This window comes from Schistocerca cancellata, chromosome 4, assembly GCF_023864275.1.
Source record: "Schistocerca cancellata isolate TAMUIC-IGC-003103 chromosome 4, iqSchCanc2.1, whole genome shotgun sequence".
In the NCBI taxonomy this organism is placed as follows: Eukaryota; Metazoa; Arthropoda; class Insecta; order Orthoptera; family Acrididae; genus Schistocerca; species Schistocerca cancellata.
In genome coordinates, this window is record NC_064629.1 from 837,459,607 (window position 1) to 837,478,699 (window position 19,093).

A 19,093-nucleotide genomic window follows, 5' to 3' on the forward strand; every position below is an offset into this window, starting at 1 on the left:
AATTAAAGTGCGAACAGAGACATTTAAACAGTCATTCTCGCCCACCCCCCCTTCATGTGAATGGAAAGGGAAGAAGCCATAATAACTGGTACAAAGGGAAGTACCATCTGCCATGCACTTCACATTGGTATGTAAAGTATGTATCTAGTTGCAGAGACAGGTGAATTACCCTCAGACTTCAAGAATAATATAATACATCCCATTATAAAAAGGGTGGATGCTGACAGGCGTTAATATTACTGAATCATCAGTTTAATATTTGATAGTTGCAAAATTATGACAAATTATTTGCAGAAGAATGGAAAAACTGGCAGAGCCCAACACCGTCTAAGATCAGTTTGGTTTCTGGAGAAATGTACGAAATTGCAAGGCAATACTACCCTACAACTTATCTTAGAAGAAACTGAAGAGAGCCAATACCTCTTTATAGCATTTGTAGATTAAAAAAAAGAAAATCTTTTTGACAATGTTGACTGGACTACACTCTTTGAAAGTTTGAAGGTAGCAGGGTAAAATACAGGGAGCAAAAGGCTATTCACAACTTGTAAAAAAAGCAGACTTTTATGTCAAAAAAACATGAAAGGGGAGCAGTTGTTAAGAAAGGAGAGACATGGCACTTTGTACCACTGCTAATCATTTCCCTGGATGAAATGGAGTGGGGGAAAAAGAATTGTCTGTATGCCTCTGTATGAGCCCTCATTTCCCTGCATGAAATGGGAGTGGGGGAAAAAGAATTGTCTGTATGCCTCTGTATGAGCCCTCATTTCCCTGCATGAAATGGGAGTGGGGGAAAAAGAATTGTCTGTATGCCTCTGTATGAGCCCTGATTTTTCTTCTCTTCTCTTAGTGGTCCTTACTTAAGTTGTCTACTTGTGGAAGTAGAACTGTTCTGCTGTATGTTGTAAATGCTGGTTCTCTAACTTTCTCAAAAGCACTTAAAAAAAAAGTGTCTTCTTCCCACCAAGGTTTCCCATTTCAGTTCAGAGAGCATTTCTGTAATACTCCAGTGTTGACCAAAACAAACTGCAACAAATCTAGCAGCATGCCTCTGGCTGATTTTGTAGCCTATCCCTAATGTTATTCAACCTGTACACCGAGCAAGCTGTGAAGGAAACCAAGGAGAAATATGGAAAGGGAATTTAAGTCCGGGGAGAAGAAATAAAAGCGACGAGATTTGCTAATGACATTGTACTTGCGTCATAGATGGCAAAGGACACTGAAGAGCAGTTGAACAGAATGGATAGTCTTGAAAAGATGTTATAAGATGAGCATTAACAAAATAAGAAAAAGGGTAATGGAATGTTGTTGAATTAAACCAATCACTGTTGAGGGAATTAGATTTGGAAATGGTACACTAAAGGTAGTGAACGAGTTTTGCTTTTAGGCTGCAAAATAACTGATTATGGCTGAAGAAGGAAGGATGTAAAATGCTGACTGGCAATAGCAAGGAGCACATGTCTGAAAAAGGGAAGCGTTGAATATAAATCTGAGTGTTAGGAAGTATTTTCAGAAGGCAATCTCGTAAAAAGGTGAAAAGTGGATGATAATCAGTTTAGACAATAAGAAAATAGGAACTTCTGAAACGTGGTTTCACAGAAGAATGCTAAAGATTAGACTGGTAGATTGAATAACTAATGAGGAAAAAAGAACTCTATTGCACAACCTGGTTACAAGAAGGGATCAGTTGATAGGACTATTACTGAGGCATCAAGGAATCGTCAACTTGGTAACAGGGAATTGTTTGGGGGTCAAAACAGCAGAGGAAGATCACAGTTCAAATACAGTGAATGGGCTGAAAAAAATGAATCTGAGCACAATGGGACTTAACTTCTGAGGCCATCAGTCCCCTTGAACTTAGAACTACTTAAACCTAACTAACCTAAGAACATCACACACATCCATGCCCGAGGCAGGATTGAAACCTGCGACCATAGCGGTCGCGCGGTTCCAGACTGTAGTGCCTACAACCGCTCGGCCATGAATGGGTTCGAATCGATGTAGGTTGCAGCACTTATGCAGAGACTTGCACAGAATAAACTAGTGTGGAAGACGAAGATGACGACGACAACCAACTAAACAACAACGATTTTACAGTATTAAACTACAGCATGTTTTTTATTTGTTCTAGCTCTCATACAAAATACCATTTTTACATTATTCTTATGAGTGGTAGAAGATTTTTCTGTGATTAGTATATTAGGAAGTTATTTTCCAGTAATTACAAAAATTTATCATGAAACACATTCCATTTAATATTTATATCTGGTTACTTATAAAGGCCACTCCAGTTTGTGCCTAAAGCTATTTTTAAAATAGTTGGCCTTGGCATCATTAATTAACACTTACAGATTTTCACGTGCTACATAGTACTATGATGTTTAATCTTAGTTCACCCTCTGTTAGAGACAGCACTTTCACTTTGGATCCAGTTGGTCATGATCAGTCACGCCTCTAACATTTTGCAGAATGTTCTTTAGGAGAATATCTGCAATTACTTATTATTAAACAGATATTTATTGTCTGTCTTCATTGTATTAATGTGTGTTGGAAAATTTTCCTACCGAAATCAGATAACCAGAGAGCATACAGTACATAATAAACATGTCTAATAAACATCCCACACAACTGGAACAGATACAAAGTCACAAGTGTAATTCACAGTTTTCAGTGACATCTCACCTGCTTTAGTTGCTATGAGCTGCTGCCTAGAGTCCACTTACTTTCACATTTCTGAATTTGCGTTTTGCTTTTTTTTTATGTGACAGCTATTTGAAGAAGGCACTGACCTAGAGCTATTGGCAATTTCTCTATCCCTGGATTCAAATGGCATTCCGACAGGCAGGTGACATATCTACACAGAAATCTGCAGCTGGCCCAAACAAACACTAAGTTCACGTCTAATATCCCAAGTCCCTGTATGTAATTAACTGACTTTGGCTTGCAATGCATTTCTACATAATCAGTAGCAGTCTTTTACTGTACTTTCTTTTCCTTACAAAACTGTAGTACATCCCAGCTCTAACAGAGGGACAATTTAATTAAATCTCGTGTATAAATGTCCCTGGTATTCTAGATGGTGAACATAGTGAGACACGGGAAAAGAAAACACTTATTCTAGAAATGAGTTCAGCGTGCTTCATCCGATTTATTTTTTCTCTGTGTTGGAGGGCACAAAGAACGGTTTTCACACTTCCGCTATAATCACATTTTACTTTAATTATGCTACGAAATACTAGTCTGGTGACAAACTGCATGACATGGTGAGGATGTATACCAGATGAATGAGCAGCAAGAGTGCAATACAATGTTAGTCATTAAACAACCAATAGGAGCCTCTGCAGAGTTCTAGGTAGTCCACTCTGATACCCATGCACAGTCACTAATGATTTTTGTAAGCACTAACAAATAAATTTCATGTAACCTGAATTTACTAAGGTCAAAAAAACTACATGCAAACAATGACCAAGAATACCACAAGAAGGAAGTTAAATTTGTACTGGGTCAACAGTAAATATGTTGTCTCCTATGATTCAGCTCTTGGTCCTTTCCTCCTTGATCCACAGAACTCTAAATCTGTGGTGTCTGCAAATGATACTAGCATACTGATATAGGTTCCAAACATGTACACTATGTGATCAAAAGTATCAGAACACATAGCTGAAAACAACCTACAAGTTCATGGCACCCTGTATCGGTAATTCTGGAATTCCATATGGTGTTGGCCCGCCCTTTGCCTTGATGACAGCTTCCGCTCTCGCAGGCATACATTCAATCAGGTGCTGGAAGGTTTTTTGGGAAATGACAGTCCATTCTTTACAGAGTGCTGCACTGAGGAGAAGTATTAATGCTGGTCGGTGAGACCTGGCACGAAGTCGGCGTTCCAAAACATCCCAAAGGCCAAAGGTGTTCTACAGGATTCAGGTCAGGACTCTGTGTAGGCCAGTCCATTACAGGGATGTTGTTGTTGTGTAACAATTCCGCCACAGGCCGTGCATTATGAACAGGTGCCCAATCACGTTGAAAGATGCAATCGCCATCACCACATTGCTCTTCAACAGTGGGAAGAAAAAAGGTGCTTAAAACATCAATGTAGGCCTGTGCTGTGATAGTGCCATCCAAAAAACAAGAGGTGCAAGCCCCCTAAATGAAAAACACGACTACACCATAACACCACCATCTCTGAATTTTACTGTTGGCAGTACACACACCATACCCACACCCTGCTATCGGATCACCACATTGTGTACTGTGATTTGTCACGCCACACAATTTTCCACTGTTCAATCATTCAATGTTTATGCTCCCTACACCATGCAAGGCATCGTTTTGCGTTTACTGGTGTGATGTGAGGCTTACGAGCAGCCACTCAACCATGAAACCCAAGTTTTCTCACCTCCTGCCTAACTGTCATAATACTTGTAGTGGATCCTGATGCGGTTTGGAATTCCTGTGTGATGGTCTGGATAGATGTCTGCCTATTACACATTACGACCCTTTCAAATGCAAGCGGCCTCTGTCAGTCAACAGATGAGGTCGGCCTGTATGCTTTTGTGCTGTATATGTCCCTTCATGTTTCCACTTCACTATCAACATCGGAAACAGTGGACCTAGGGATGTTTAGGAGTGTGGAAATCTCGCATACAGACGTATGACACAAGTGACACCCAATGTTCGAAGTCCCCGAGCTGCGCGGAGCATCCCATTCTAATCTCTCACTATGTCTAATGACTACTGAGGCCACTGATATGGAGTACCCGGTAGTAGGTGGCAGCACAATGCACCTAATATGAAAAACATATGTTTTTGGGGGTGTCCGGATACTTTTGATCACATAGTGTATACAGGGTGTTACAAAAAGGTATGGCCAAACTTTCAGGAAACATTCCTCATACACAAATAAAGAAAAGATGTTATGTGGACATGTGACCGGAAACGCTTAATTTCTATGTTAGAGCTCATTTTAGTTCTTCCACCTACGCTCAATGGAGCACGTTATCATGATTTCATACGGGATACTCTACCTGTGCTGCTAGAACATGTGCCTTTACAAGTACGACACAACATGTGCTTCATGCACGATGGAGCTCCTGCACATTTCAGTCGAAGTGTTCGTACGCTTCTCAACAACAGATTCGGTGACCGATGGACTGGTAGATGCGGACCAATTCCATGGCCTCCATGCTCTCCTTACCTCAACCCTCTTGACTTTCATTTATGGGGGCATTTGAAAGCTCTTGTGCACACAACCCCGGTACCAAATGTAGAGACTCTTTGTGCTGGTATTGTGGACGGCTGTGATACAATACGCCATTCTCCAGGGCTGCATCAGCGCATCAGGGATTCCACGCGACGGAGGGTGGATGCATGTATTCTCGCTAAAGGAGGACATTTTGAACAGTTCCTGTAACAAAGTGTTTGAAGTCACTCTGGTACGTTCTGTTGCTGTGTGTTTCCATTCCACGATTAATGTGATTTGAAGAGAAGTAATAAAATGAGCTCTAACATGGAAAGTAAGCGTTTCTGGACACATGTCCACATAACATGTTTTCTTTCTTTGTGTGTGAGGAATGTTTCCTGAAAGTTTGGCCGTACCTTTTTGTAACACCCTGTATATTAGATTCAGCCAGGAGATAGTGGAACAAGCCTACAACTGACTCACAACAAATGGCTTAAAACTCAAATCAACAAAAACTCATTATGTAATTCAAGAAAACTAAAAGAAATTTTTGATGTCATTATGGAACAAAAGTGATAATACTTGATATTTTAATAAAAAGCAGTCCACAATAATATTTTCCTTTTAATTCTGGTAACTGGTTCAGTCTATAGGGCCATATTTGCTTCCATTTTTAACTGCCTTGACTGCAGAAGCACAAATGTGAATCACATTACTTCCCTTGCACTGATATACCAATGGATTCTGGTAGAATTCATTAGACTCAACATCTTATAGGCTCTACACATGTATACAGAGAGAATATGATCTAATGACATACACACAAATATCCATGCTGTAGAGCATCACTGTTAATGCTCTTCTAATTTGCCTGTGCCAACAATATGAGAATATTTATAGTGTGAAAATGCAAGTAATTGTTTATGAATTATTGAAAGAGTCCTGTAGAGAGCTCTTTGTCCCTGAAACGAGTTACATACCAATACCATCATAACAGCATCTGAATTGCTACTTTGGGGAAACATGGAAAACTGGATGGTCAGAGCCGGCCTGTGTGGCCGAGCGGTTCTAGGTACTTGTCTGGAACCCCGTGGCCGCTACGGTCGCAAGTTCGAATCCTGCCTCGGGCATGGATGTGTGTGATGTCCTTAGGTTAGTTATGTTTAAGTAGTTCTAAGTTCTAGGGGACTGATGACCTTAGACGTTAAGCCCCATAGCACTCAGAGCCATTTGAACCATTTTTTTGGACAGTCAAGAAAGGGCTTTCAATTGTCATCCATCAATTTCTGTATTAGCAGCATATATTTAACACACTGAGATGAAACTGAAAAGCTATTCTGAACATTATAGAAATCTTAGCTCTCTTTCCACAACCTCCCTACTGTCAACACCGGTAATGGTACTGATGCTCCTAGGCAGTAGAGGCAGTAGTTCCTGCACAGCCATTCTGTGAGTAAAGTAGAATGGCAATGAATGAAGGTACTTGGTACTCTCCATAGTTGGGGAATGTTAAGATACTTTGCGAGAAACACTTCTCTAATATCTCATTGTTTAGATGCAGCATCTTTCTCAAACCGTCACGGCAGTAATGTGGACTATAGTATAACATGTAATATGCTGACATTACAATAGTAGGAGATAGGTTATAAAAGACAGAGGTCCCTGTTTGAGTTCTGGCCTGACGAATATTTATACTACTACATCACTGCTGGGTCATGCTGGTTTGGCTAGTCACATCAACATCTATACTACACAAGTAACCATCTGGTGTGTCGCAGAGAGTGTACAGTATACAATGCACTTGGAAAGGATTCCAGAAAGAACAATACTAAGAAAGATCAAACAATGGAAAATCCAAAATGGAATGTAACAATATTATAAAAAGGATAGTTGCTACAAACTATACAGCAGAGATGCTGAGTCACAGACAGGCACAACAAAAAGACTGTCACAAAATAAGCCAATAAGGTCTTTGTCAAAAATAGGCGACACACACACACACACACACACACACACACACACACACACACACACACACGTCTGCAGTCTCTGCCGACTGAAAGAGAGAGAGAGAGAGAGAGAGAGAGAGAGTGTGTGTGTGTGTGTGTGTCCGTCGTGCCTATCTCCAACTCAGCATCTCCACTATGCGGTGAGCAGCAACTATCCTTTTGAAGTATTAATACTAACTGTCGGATAAGAGAACGTGCATCACCTTCTTCACTGATGAGTTACAATTTTTAAAATTTCCTACATTTACTCACAGCCTAGTATCTGCTTTCCTGAATGCTGGACTTATTACATCTTAAGTGAACAATAATGCTAAATATTTTACATGTGACTGAGTAATTATTTTTCAAAATTATAGTAGTCAAAGGTTTAGCACTGGACCTTCATATTGCCTTCGAAATTTTTGGGTAATTAATGTGACTTTCCACTGTAAATATTCGTAGGCCTACAGGAACCAATAAAAAATTCAATATCACACAATAATTCAGGATACACATAAAATGTTTTATTTCGCATGTTATTCCTGCTACAAAGACAGACTAGTGATCAGCACAACACTATCTTCCCCCACTGCAGCACAAATTCCATTAAATATGATACAGAAAAATGTAACCAGCTAATCAAAACTGTATATTCTCCGAAAATCTGGAACAATGGCATTCTGAGTGCTGTGTGTAGTCAAACACTTGCATACTTCCTGAAAGATGATGCTATGAGTTATTAAACTAAATAGGTGTATATTTTTAATCCAACAAATACAAATACTGGTTAATGGCAAATCACCTTTGATCCTGTACGAGTAACTAAAAATTAAATAAAAACTTCAAATTGTTTCAGTATGTTAGTAAAGAGTATAAACGCACAGTGAAAAGCCCCAATTTACTTTTAAACCAAGTATATTAAACATGAATAATAATAATAATAATAATAATAATAATAATAATAATAATAGTGGTGAAGTTACATAACCAAAGCAGATGGGCTGCTATCACAGTCAAATTATTTCTCTGTGAATTTGGCATTTAGCCCAGTTGACAGTAGAAGTTAGTTAGTTTTGTCCCGATATGTTTAATTTGAATGGTTTACCAATTCGAATACTGAGGTCAACAGAATAGAACAAATAATAGGAAAGACTATAATTTGACCCACTACTGATTAAATCTTCTTGGGTTTCCATCTGGATAGTTGTGTTCAAATTCCATGACGTTGACAATCATCTAAACAAGCCCTCAGATGAAAGCCCATGAAGATTTCATCCAGGCACAAACTGGGAAAGCCTACATTCACATATACTGCCCTACTATTGTTTTAAGTAACACTATTTCTCAACTAATCTGATATTTAAAATTGACATATCTGTAAGCAACAACAGGAAAAAACAAGAAAATTTAAATGTGGGTATTTAACAGTCCATGAGATAAAAACATAATACTATTATTCAATGACACAATTTAAAGTAGATTTTGTATTTATCTCCTACCCGGAGCTCCATACATATGATACCGATAATCACTTTCCCATATTCTGAGTACACAAAACATATATTAATGAGCAAACTATATCCTAGATATGACGGAAAAGAGAATATCCGAAATATTTCTACACAACTGAAAGTGCCACACTTAACTATGACATCAGTGATTCAGTTTCACATAACAGTCACAACAGGAGGTAGTAGAACTAGATTAACCATATCACCAATGTACAAACCTATGTAATAAATTGAACACCGAATGACAGCTGACACTGTCTTAAGAGCTCTCATGTCATGTAAGTAAGATTCAGTCATTCTAGTTCCGTAAACAGTAAAATCTATAAATTAATAACCATCAGAACACACGTGAGTAATCAATTTCATACGGCATTTCAGGTATATTTATATTCCACTCTAATGCAATAGCTGTAACAGTAACATCAAATACACATCTTTTATTCAGTTATGCATCATACAGTATGAATACGATCAGCACTTCAGTATCCTATTAAGAGAACTTCACTACAGCGATCTATGATAATCATAATATGCAGATCTAAATCTCTGTTGTTACACACTGTATTCATATTAGTAACAATATGTGAATGAAAGAAAGACAATACCTCTGACACTACAACAATAATCCGTTTTCTACGGCATATATCGAGACAGAAGATTTTTACCACTGTATAAACTTTTTATAACAGTAACATCATTTTCTCTAGCGATTAATGTAGAATTACTCATTACAGCAGCAGAACAAATACGCTTAACTGGAGTATCATGATACAAACACAAATCCAGACTCCTGGCCAATGACATGGGCTCAAAAGATGTTGAGTGTCCATACTGTCACTGATTACTAAGTAACAAAAACTTTGATAGCAGGATGGCCATAAAAAGCATTACTCCCCAGCTATGTATTTTCTGCGGTGTACTAGCAAGAAATTACACACACAGGAACATGTTTCATTCAACAACCAAAGTTTACTACCAACAAACAGCTAAACGCGTGATGTGAAGCTCAATGGGTTTCCAACAAGGTTATGGAATCCCAATGTTACAACTTTATTTGATCTATATCTACATCTGTACATTATGTTCGCGAAACACCGCGTCGCAAACACTTCGTACGTGTGACTGTATACGGATATATAACTGGATTGCCACTAAACAATAATTCCGATCAGTTTATTCTCGAGACTACAATGACATTAACAACGCACTGATCGTTAGATTCCAGCCAAACAAACAATATGGAAAAATTAAATTAAAACGCACACGACCATGACAATATAGATATTTTATATATATTGAAGTCTAAATTACACGTATTATATGATACTGATAAGTTGCAAACAATAAGTTCGTAACTATGAAGCATAACGAAGTTTGAATGAGCAGGATGCCAATTCAAACATACGCAAAATAATTAAAAATTACCTAACACAAGAAAAAGTGTACTAAAATGTTGGCCAGAATGAGTAAACTGTAAATTTGAAGTTTCTCAACAGTGCACTGGTACTTCCTAACTACACCAAAACAGCATTCCAACAACATAAACAAACAATTTTTGACAGACCTGTCAATGTAAACATTAACACAAAATGTATCCAAAGTTCACATGTTATACATTAACAACTGTTAAATCTTGTCACTATATCCCCATATCATTTTTGTAACAACACAAATTTTTCTGACACTGCATACTTACAATTTAAACCCTTGCGTCTCAACCCCTGGCGGATCTTGGGCCTCCATGCTTGCGCCCAAGAGCGTAGCTGTTTCCCGAAAGAGTGTAGCAACCTGCATTTAGGAATCCGCCTTTCCGACACCGTGATATAACACAAACTTAACACTGTTTAATCCACAGGAACATAGTACACAGTCAACCTAATGGCTGTCCATTTAAATATGGCTAACCAAACGAGCATCGAAACCTCACCCTTTAAAAAGAGTGAACTCCTCCGTGATTGGTTAACGGTTTGATGAGGAAAAATCAATAACAAGCAGTGTGTTCCATTTTTGGCGTTCGCTTTCTTTTTTCAAACCCGCCATATGTACTCTTGAAGAACCACAAACGAAATTTAAACATTTAAGAACACCGCCGACGAAGTAGCAACACAGCACACGCCCCCAGAACGACAGCCAGAGAAAAATACAAAATCCTCCACGTACAGTTCACTCCTTCAGCGTTCTACTATGTCTTTGCTTCTTAGTATTTACTACGAGTGTCCTTCACAGCTTGACGTTCGCAAGTAGTTACCTCTCTGCAATTACTCAAGGAACATCTTTCCCGTCAGAATTACCGTTAAATGATTACATAAAAAATTATTTTGCTTTCTGTTACATTGAGTGGATCAGCCATTTTAAAACGACTCGCTCGTATGCAAAAAGAATACGTACTGGTCCTAAAGTCGAAACATCTCTACAACGCTGGAATATGCTTTTCTACGAAAACACAAAAACAAAGTTACAGCAGAAAATGCTATAGCACATATCAAAATCAATTTTAAGCTTGAAATATTAATAATGACAATTTTTTATCATTCTGATTTCCTTAAATTGATTTCGACGTTAATGAAAATTTTTACACTAATATTTCTGGCCTTTATGTTTTGACTATGCATTTTCAGGTAAAACACAATAACACGCAAAAAGTATGGCCTCTTAACACAACGTTTTAATATTCTTATCCTTAATATATTCAGTTAGTTACCAACTAAAAACAACTAAGTGATCGGAACAAGTAAAAAACTGACAAAAACGAAAAGAAAACAGAGTCGTCAAAATCAGAACTTCTCTCAGATAAGTCTTTATTAATTAGAGAAACTAATGCTGATCTCTTTCATCACAATATATTTTCAAATATAGAAGATAAATAATTTATGTTATCTATTTACTTGTTATGAACCATTTCAAGAAAATTATGAAACATGTGTTACATATCCTACAAAAATTATAAATGAATATAAGAGTAAATAAAAATATAGTTACGTTAAAGTAAGACGACAAAGCATACACAACAAAAATGTGGAAGTAAAAAGTCTGGCATGACCCGTTCAAAGAAAACACTCTGGCATTTGCCTAGGTGATTAAATAACATCATGAAAAAACTTGATGATGATTGTTGAACAGGGACATAAAGCCCACTTTCTTAGCCAGCCATTACTTCACAGAGAAGTTGCTACTCACATGTAGGTGCATTACATTTACTTTTAGAAATTTTGTGGTAAACAGCAGAATGTTAGACGTCCCAGCAAACATCGGTATTAAAGATCTCACAGAACCACTTATCATCACTTTTCATCTACGATTTCTACGTCCATCAACAGGCGTAGGGACAGACACTAGTGTATGTGAAAGAAAGGACAAACAGAGAACGGAAAAAATAAACATTCTTATGACCTATACAACATAAATACTGTCTCCTGTGATGAATTTATATTTAGGTATGTAATATAGATATAATGGAAAATCAGAGTAAGGTGTTACTTTGATTGGTTTCTGAAATCTGACTATACACTGATGTTCTCTATGCCATTTGAAAGACGCGTTTCACGGGGTAACACATTCCTCTCTCAGAATAATAATAGTATTACGAATGAAATTATGTAAATAGGGATGTCTGTGATTTAAATTAAGGGAATATGATTGAAATCAGTTGAAATTTAAGAATAAAATAAAAAGAATAAATAAAATTAATAAGAAATTACTGCATTATATAGTAGTGGAAAGTTTGCAGTGATATATTAGAAAAGTGATTCAGACTGCCAGTCAGTGGAATAGAAAATAAAAATTATACCGCTTTCACTGTAATTTGTGAAATTTACAAGTGCCATTTTCGTTGGCTGCAAGAATAGTTATGAGAGATATGCTGCTATAATCTATCACATATCACTAAAATAAGTAATTCAAAAACTACACTACGTGATTTGTCTATGGGAGCCACTAACTAGGATTTTTGAGCTTTCACTCAATTACTGAAGAGTTATAATGGATGTAGTTATATTCAAATATAGAATGTGATTATACAAGCATATTTCTATATGATTCGTAAATACATTAGCTCATTTATTTGAATTTTACTGTCTTATCATACAAATAAATGCATTCATACACAATAAACTTTGAATAGAAAGATTTTCTAAAAGAGATGAATTTATAATTCAATGCATTACAAACAATAATGTCACCTGTCCTATCATGATAAAACATATTCATATATTCTGTGTATATTTATATTGGGGCTATTTAGTTTCATTATATTATGATGACATATCCTATAGCATTGTGAGAAGTACCCTGAATGAATGAATAAATAAAGTCTGAGAGTGTTCGTAAGAGAAGTAGCAAGTATTCTTTATTAAACAAAGTATGAACCATATTTTCATCTAGTATAAATATTGAGGTATTTCTTAATTACTGTAAAGAATTTTGTCAGTCTATTTGGTATGCAATGAATGTTATAACACATGATGTAGAGCATGCAGGAGACATTAATAATATATCCAGAACGAAATTTTCATTCTGCAGGGGATCTTTGCCCTTCGCAGGCAAATGTTCTACCAACTGAGCTACCCAAGCACACTCACGACCCATCCTCACAGCTTTAATTCCGCCAGTACCTCGTTGTACAGTGGTATGAAACTTCTTGGTAGATTAAAACTGTGTGTCAGACCGAGACTCGAACTCAGGACCTTTGCCTTTCGTGGGTAAGTGAGGAGAGGTGATGAGTTGTGATTGGGTTGCTCAGATGGTAGAGCACTTGCCCGCGAAAGGCAAAGGTCCCGAGTTCGAGTCTCAGTCTGGCACACGGTTTTAATCTGCCAGGAATTTCATTAATAAGATAAATAGCCTACCTGACAAATCAAACTTTTCACTTGCAAAACTCACAACATCTCAACAGTTCATTTTTCTTATAATTTCGATGAATTAGGCAAAAATATCTCCATTTTTATGTAAGGGAGCACTAAGTATCTAGTTATGGGGGAAATTATGAATAAATCTGAACACCACTGAGTTAAGCAGGTGAGATATATATTAAGGTATTCACAACAAATAAAATCATATGGAAAGTACAAGTCTGTCGGTATTTTTAGATTTCTGTGTTATTCTAAACATACAAGGGAAAATTTAGGAACTTACGGCATTTGACCAGATTCTCCGCACCTAAGAAATCTAAATTTGGAACAGTGTGTATATTGTTTTAAAAGTAACAGGGGCCACATTTGTAAGACAGCTGTTACTTATAAGCTCATTGCACTATGTCACAAAATAAGAAGTTGTTGGTTTAATGTAATATTAATGAATCCAGCAATGATATGCAGTTACTAAATATATGTGGAAATTTGATATGGATCCTAATGTTTTTCTATGCCCCCTCTCTGCCCCCCCTACTCCGCTTCTCTTTGTTCCTTTCCTCTTCCCTCTCCCCCTCACTCTCTTCATCACCTCCTCCCACTCTATCTACTCTTTGCCTCCTCCTCCTTCTTCTCTTCATCTCCACCTGCCACCTCTCACTGCTCATATCCTTTTTACCTCTCTCTATGTGTACTATTTCCCTCTCTCTCTGTCCATCTCTTCTTTCCCCATCTTTCTGACCTTGAACATTGTTTACTGATATTGCTGCCAAAACCGTTGTTGGGAATTGAAGTCACTTAAAATGCATGGGTGAATTAGTTGTGATCGTTGGTATAAGGGTATGGGAGACCTCTTCTATTGTTTTATCTGTAAGGATAATAGCTTCAATGACAATTTTTCGCGTAGTTTTAATCTCCCAATGGGTAGGATTACAAAGTTTTGAAAGATTTGGGTTCTGGAGTAGTATTCTAATCATAAGCTGATAACCCATAAAAACAACTTTCCTCCTTTCTGTTAAAACTGACTGCAAGGAAGAAAACAAAAGACATATTTGTGTATACATTTCGTGTTGAAAACTATGTATAACGAAAAAGGATGTATATGGGGGAAAAATTTTTGTAATGGTTTAAATGCCTTTCTATAATAGTTAAAATTGACTATGAAAAAGAAAACCAAACTGCACATTTTCAAATCCTTGCATAGCCTAGTATTTTCTTTCATACAGTCAGTTTTAACAGAAAAACTGGACATTTTTGTTAAAAGAAATATGTAGCATAAGTCCATCTCAATGTTTTCTGGAGTATCATGTAAACATTTGAATTAAGTCAGTCAAAAACTTTTCGAAAAGTTTTAACTGGCTTAAAAAGAAATATATAGCTCATTGCAGCTCATGTCTGTCAGTAGGTTTAATAGAGTAGCATGTAAAAATTTAGAGTAAACTAGTCAAGAAATTTTCGAGATTTTTGCTGAGAATCTTTCTCCTTTATTTAGAATATGTGTACTTATATACCTTCCTTGACCAATATACATCACATTTTTACATGACACTGTAATAAACACACACACACACATATATATATATATATATATGAAGACAGAGAGAGAGAGAGAGAGAGAGAGAGAGAGAGAGAGAGAGAGAGAGAGAGAGAGAAAGTATTGAATCGTCTAAAAATTTAAAGTAAGTTACTTCATAACTCTGGTAACAACATTAAACAGTGACTTGTCTTTATTTAGTAGTGCAGATATTCTATATACTCTTATATATAATAGATATTAAAAATGCATAGCCTATGTCTACCTCAATGTTTAAATGTATATGTTAAAAATATGTAGCCTATGTCAGTCTGAACGCTTATTAGAGTATCATGTAAAAATTTGAAGTGAAGTGGCCAAGAACTTTTCGAGATTATTGGTAACAGCGTTAAACAACGAGTTTACTTTATACAGTAGCATAAAAGTATAGATTAGTTTGATAGGTGTGAAGCCAATGCAAATATCATAGGTCCATAATGGCAATACCTTGGATGTGATGTCATTATTATGTGTAGCTCATGATAATTGTCTGTTCTGCTTCATTTAAGTGATCAAACTTGTGATATGGATGTTTGTAACCAACACTTGATTTTGGTTCTAGGATTTTTAGTTTGAGAAAACTATTTCTTAATAAATTTATCTAACCAATTATTCAAAGAATTGTCTTTCATTCTTCTGTTTGGTATCGATCAACATCCTTTTCTGATTAATTTATTTTACTAACTCCAATTTGATGGGGCCGATAACTTCACTGTTTGGTCCCCTCCCCCCCCAATTAACCAGCCAATCCAATATGATTTGTTTTCATAACTGTCCTTCGTATTCATGTGCCTAGTGCATCTTTTTTCTCTTCTATTGCCCCAAACAAATTTCACACACCTATAGATAGAACATTCCACACAAAGGCCCTGATGAAATTATTTTTAGATCTGTACTGATTTAACATTTGTTATTCTGTTCAAGCTATACCCATATGTATGGCGTGTGTTTCGTTGTTCTGAATACATCACTCATAATCATGTGTTAAATGCGACTTCTATAATGCTAGAAATAATATTTCGTGTAATATCAGCCCAAAATTATGCGATAGAGGTGAAGGAAAAGCTTTTTGTTTATTGATTTACATTTCCTTAAATGTAGCCATAATACTGACGACTTTTGCAAACAGCATACTTAGATTAAATCTGTGGTGCAGTTGTCCACAGCAACAGACAGCTGTTAATGTCGCTTCTTTGGCGTTTTTAATCAGTCTTGAGGCTTTAAAGGTACACAAGACACAACACCAGTAGGAAGTATCCACTAGAGTGGACTGCATGCATTTGCAGCCTCAGAACCAATTAAAAACACCAAATAAGTGACATTAAGAGCTGTCTACTGCAATCAACAGCTGCACCACTAGTTTAAAGCAATAACATCACTCTAATAAATATATCAGTACTTACATATGACAGTGGTACATACATTTGGGTTAATATTTTAATATATTAAATGTTGAAATAACATTAATGCTGAAAGTATGTAGTGTTTAGGTTAGGGTGAGGATTGAGGCACACTCTAGAGAAAGAAGTTTAACCAATAGAACCCCACAAAACGCTTAAGAATGCACCGAAAAGTAATGTAAACTTATTTCATCAGACTAGTGGAGGACTGACTAAATGGTAGAAGAATTACTTATCTGTTTAGAAAATTCTGAGGTTCTGAAAAGAAAGGAAACCTGTACCTTTCTGAGCACCCATAACCATGGGGTTCAAGAAGTTACTCATAAGATATTACGACATAGCATCTTACACCTGCTGAACTAATATGGGAAAAGGAGGAATTGTTGCATATATTAAGACAGAACCAAGTTTAAAAACAATGAAACAAGTAAATTTTGTAGTGATCATCACATAGAAGTAAGGATTCTGATACGGAAAAAGATCGGAATCCCTTATTCAGATGCTAAAATTTAATCCCATTACTCTGTTTTCCAACTCAGGTGAATAATGACAGTAGGATCCTAACTGATAATGTTCTCTTTGTTGAAGCTCAAAACAAGAAAATAGCTATATATTCAGTAACAAATGCTCTCTCTGACCATGATGTACAGTTGATTAAGATAAATAAAATAGCATCTTACAGCAGTGGTTCTCAAACTGTGGGGTGCGAGCCCATGGGGGGGGGGGGGGGGCGGTAATGACGTGCCAGAAGTGGGCGTGGTATATATGAAAACCATTTTTAGTGACAATTACGTTTCTCTTTTCCTTCGGATAAAGAAGATGGCACTGATCTGGATTCAATTTCGCCCAAAGTCACTGTTATGCTAGACGCCATCAAAGACAATAAAACTGTGGTCGTATTTTTAGCGTTGTTTGAAATTATCGGGCGAGATGGGCGACGTCAGCCACTGGTGGAATCGCCCATTATCAGCTTCACTGTGACTATATCCTCAAATATGGTGCACAGTGCAAATTTTGCCTTCTGTATCTCCACGCGTTTTTACAGTTTCCAGACTTTTTGAGGAAGACTTGACTGCAGTATGAAGCGGTTCCTGGTTGGTGACAGACTTGAAGACATCAGTAGTCTGTCAACTGGCGGAGAGGAGGGAGATACTCCAATGGCGAAAACGAGAAGTTATGATGAGAAGTATTTATTGCTAGGTTTCACGAAAACTGCAATCAATGGTGAAGAGCGTTTGCAGTGTGTAATTTGCTTAACCATTTTAGCTGCTAATATCATGAAGTCTAACAAATTAGAGTCATCCTGAAACCAAAAATCCTAAATTAGTAAAAAAACAAAATAATTTTTTGTAAGGAGAAACTCAATATTTTATTGTCTACCAAGAAGAACTTTGTTAAAACGACGATTGTGGCTTCTAAGGCCTTTTTAGCCTCATACCAAATTTCACATAGGATTGCTAAATACAAGAAACAACACTCATACACAGTTGGAGAAACTCTGGTTTTACCAGCAGCAATTGATATAGTATCAATAATGTTTGATGATTCCTTTGCTTAAGTAGTATTCATGTCTCCAATGACACAGTAAGTAGTAGAATTTTAAACTTTCTGAAGATTTAGTCGAGCAGTTAATCAATAAATTGAGTATCATCTGTTTTGCACTTCAAATAGATGAAGTGAGATATTCATAAAGATGTTCATTTGATTGCTTATGTTTGTTTCGTTGATGAGTTTAATATTCAATGGGAATTTCTTTCCTGTGAACCAATACTAGAAACAGCTGCAGTTCAAACCTTTGTTGACACAATCAATACCTTTTAATCAAATCTGGATGTCATGCAATAATTACACTGGACTGTGCACTGGAGCTCGCTAATTCTTTGAAATTCATGGTGGATTGCAAGTGAAATTTAACACTGTAGCTCCTGATACCATATGGACTCACTACATAATACACTGAGAGGCTCTGGCCGTTAAAGAACTTAGTCTACCGATTCAAGAGGTGCTGCAGTCGGTTACAGAAATAGTTAACATTAATTAAGCAAAATTTGTAAATTCAAGTTTTTAAAAGTACTATGCAAGGAGTTGGTTGCTGAACTCGCTCAACTGCTTTTTTAGCAATACTCGATGGTGTTCAAGGGTAAAGTACTAAAAAGAATGTTTGAAATTAGGTGTTCTGTTTCTGAAAGAAAGAAAGTCTCTCTCTGGTAGACTGTTTCAGTAATGGAGATTTTCTATTGAAAATGGCTTACCTGACAGACATCTTTGAGGAACTAAATATTCTTGACAGTTCATTTCAATGTAACCAGGCAACTATACTATTTTGAGATGAAAATTGAAGGCATTAATAAAGAAATTAGAGCTCTAGCAAAACCAAATGGATAGTGACATGTTAAATATGTTCCCTATTCTACTGACACTGTTAGAGGATGCAGACTAGCCGATACTTCTGAAAGCCTATGTTCTTCATCGTCTTGCAACACTAAAAATTAAATTCTAAAAGTAGTTCAGCGACGATTATGATAAATTTAACTTTATTAAAAATCCATTCGAAATGCTCATCGATCCTAATCTCTAAATATAAAAGAGAAAGAACAACTT

At 36.7% G+C, this 19,093-nt stretch overlaps 1 protein-coding gene across 2 annotated transcripts in view; it reads right to left on the reverse strand.

Moving 5' to 3' along the window:
• LOC126184925 (uncharacterized) overlaps nt 1-10,925 on the reverse strand; it is a 207,762-nt gene extending 196,837 nt beyond the window's left edge. The window contains exon 1 of one of the 2 annotated variants that reach the window (XM_049927597.1): nt 10,372-10,925. In XM_049927597.1, the coding sequence (XP_049783554.1) occupies nt 10,372-10,469 (98 nt within the window). In that variant the 5' untranslated portion in view covers nt 10,470-10,925. The remainder of the gene's footprint in view (nt 1-10,371) is intronic. The other variant, XM_049927596.1, reaches the window with a different exon arrangement.
• Between the last annotated feature and the right edge of the window lie 8,168 nt (nt 10,926-19,093).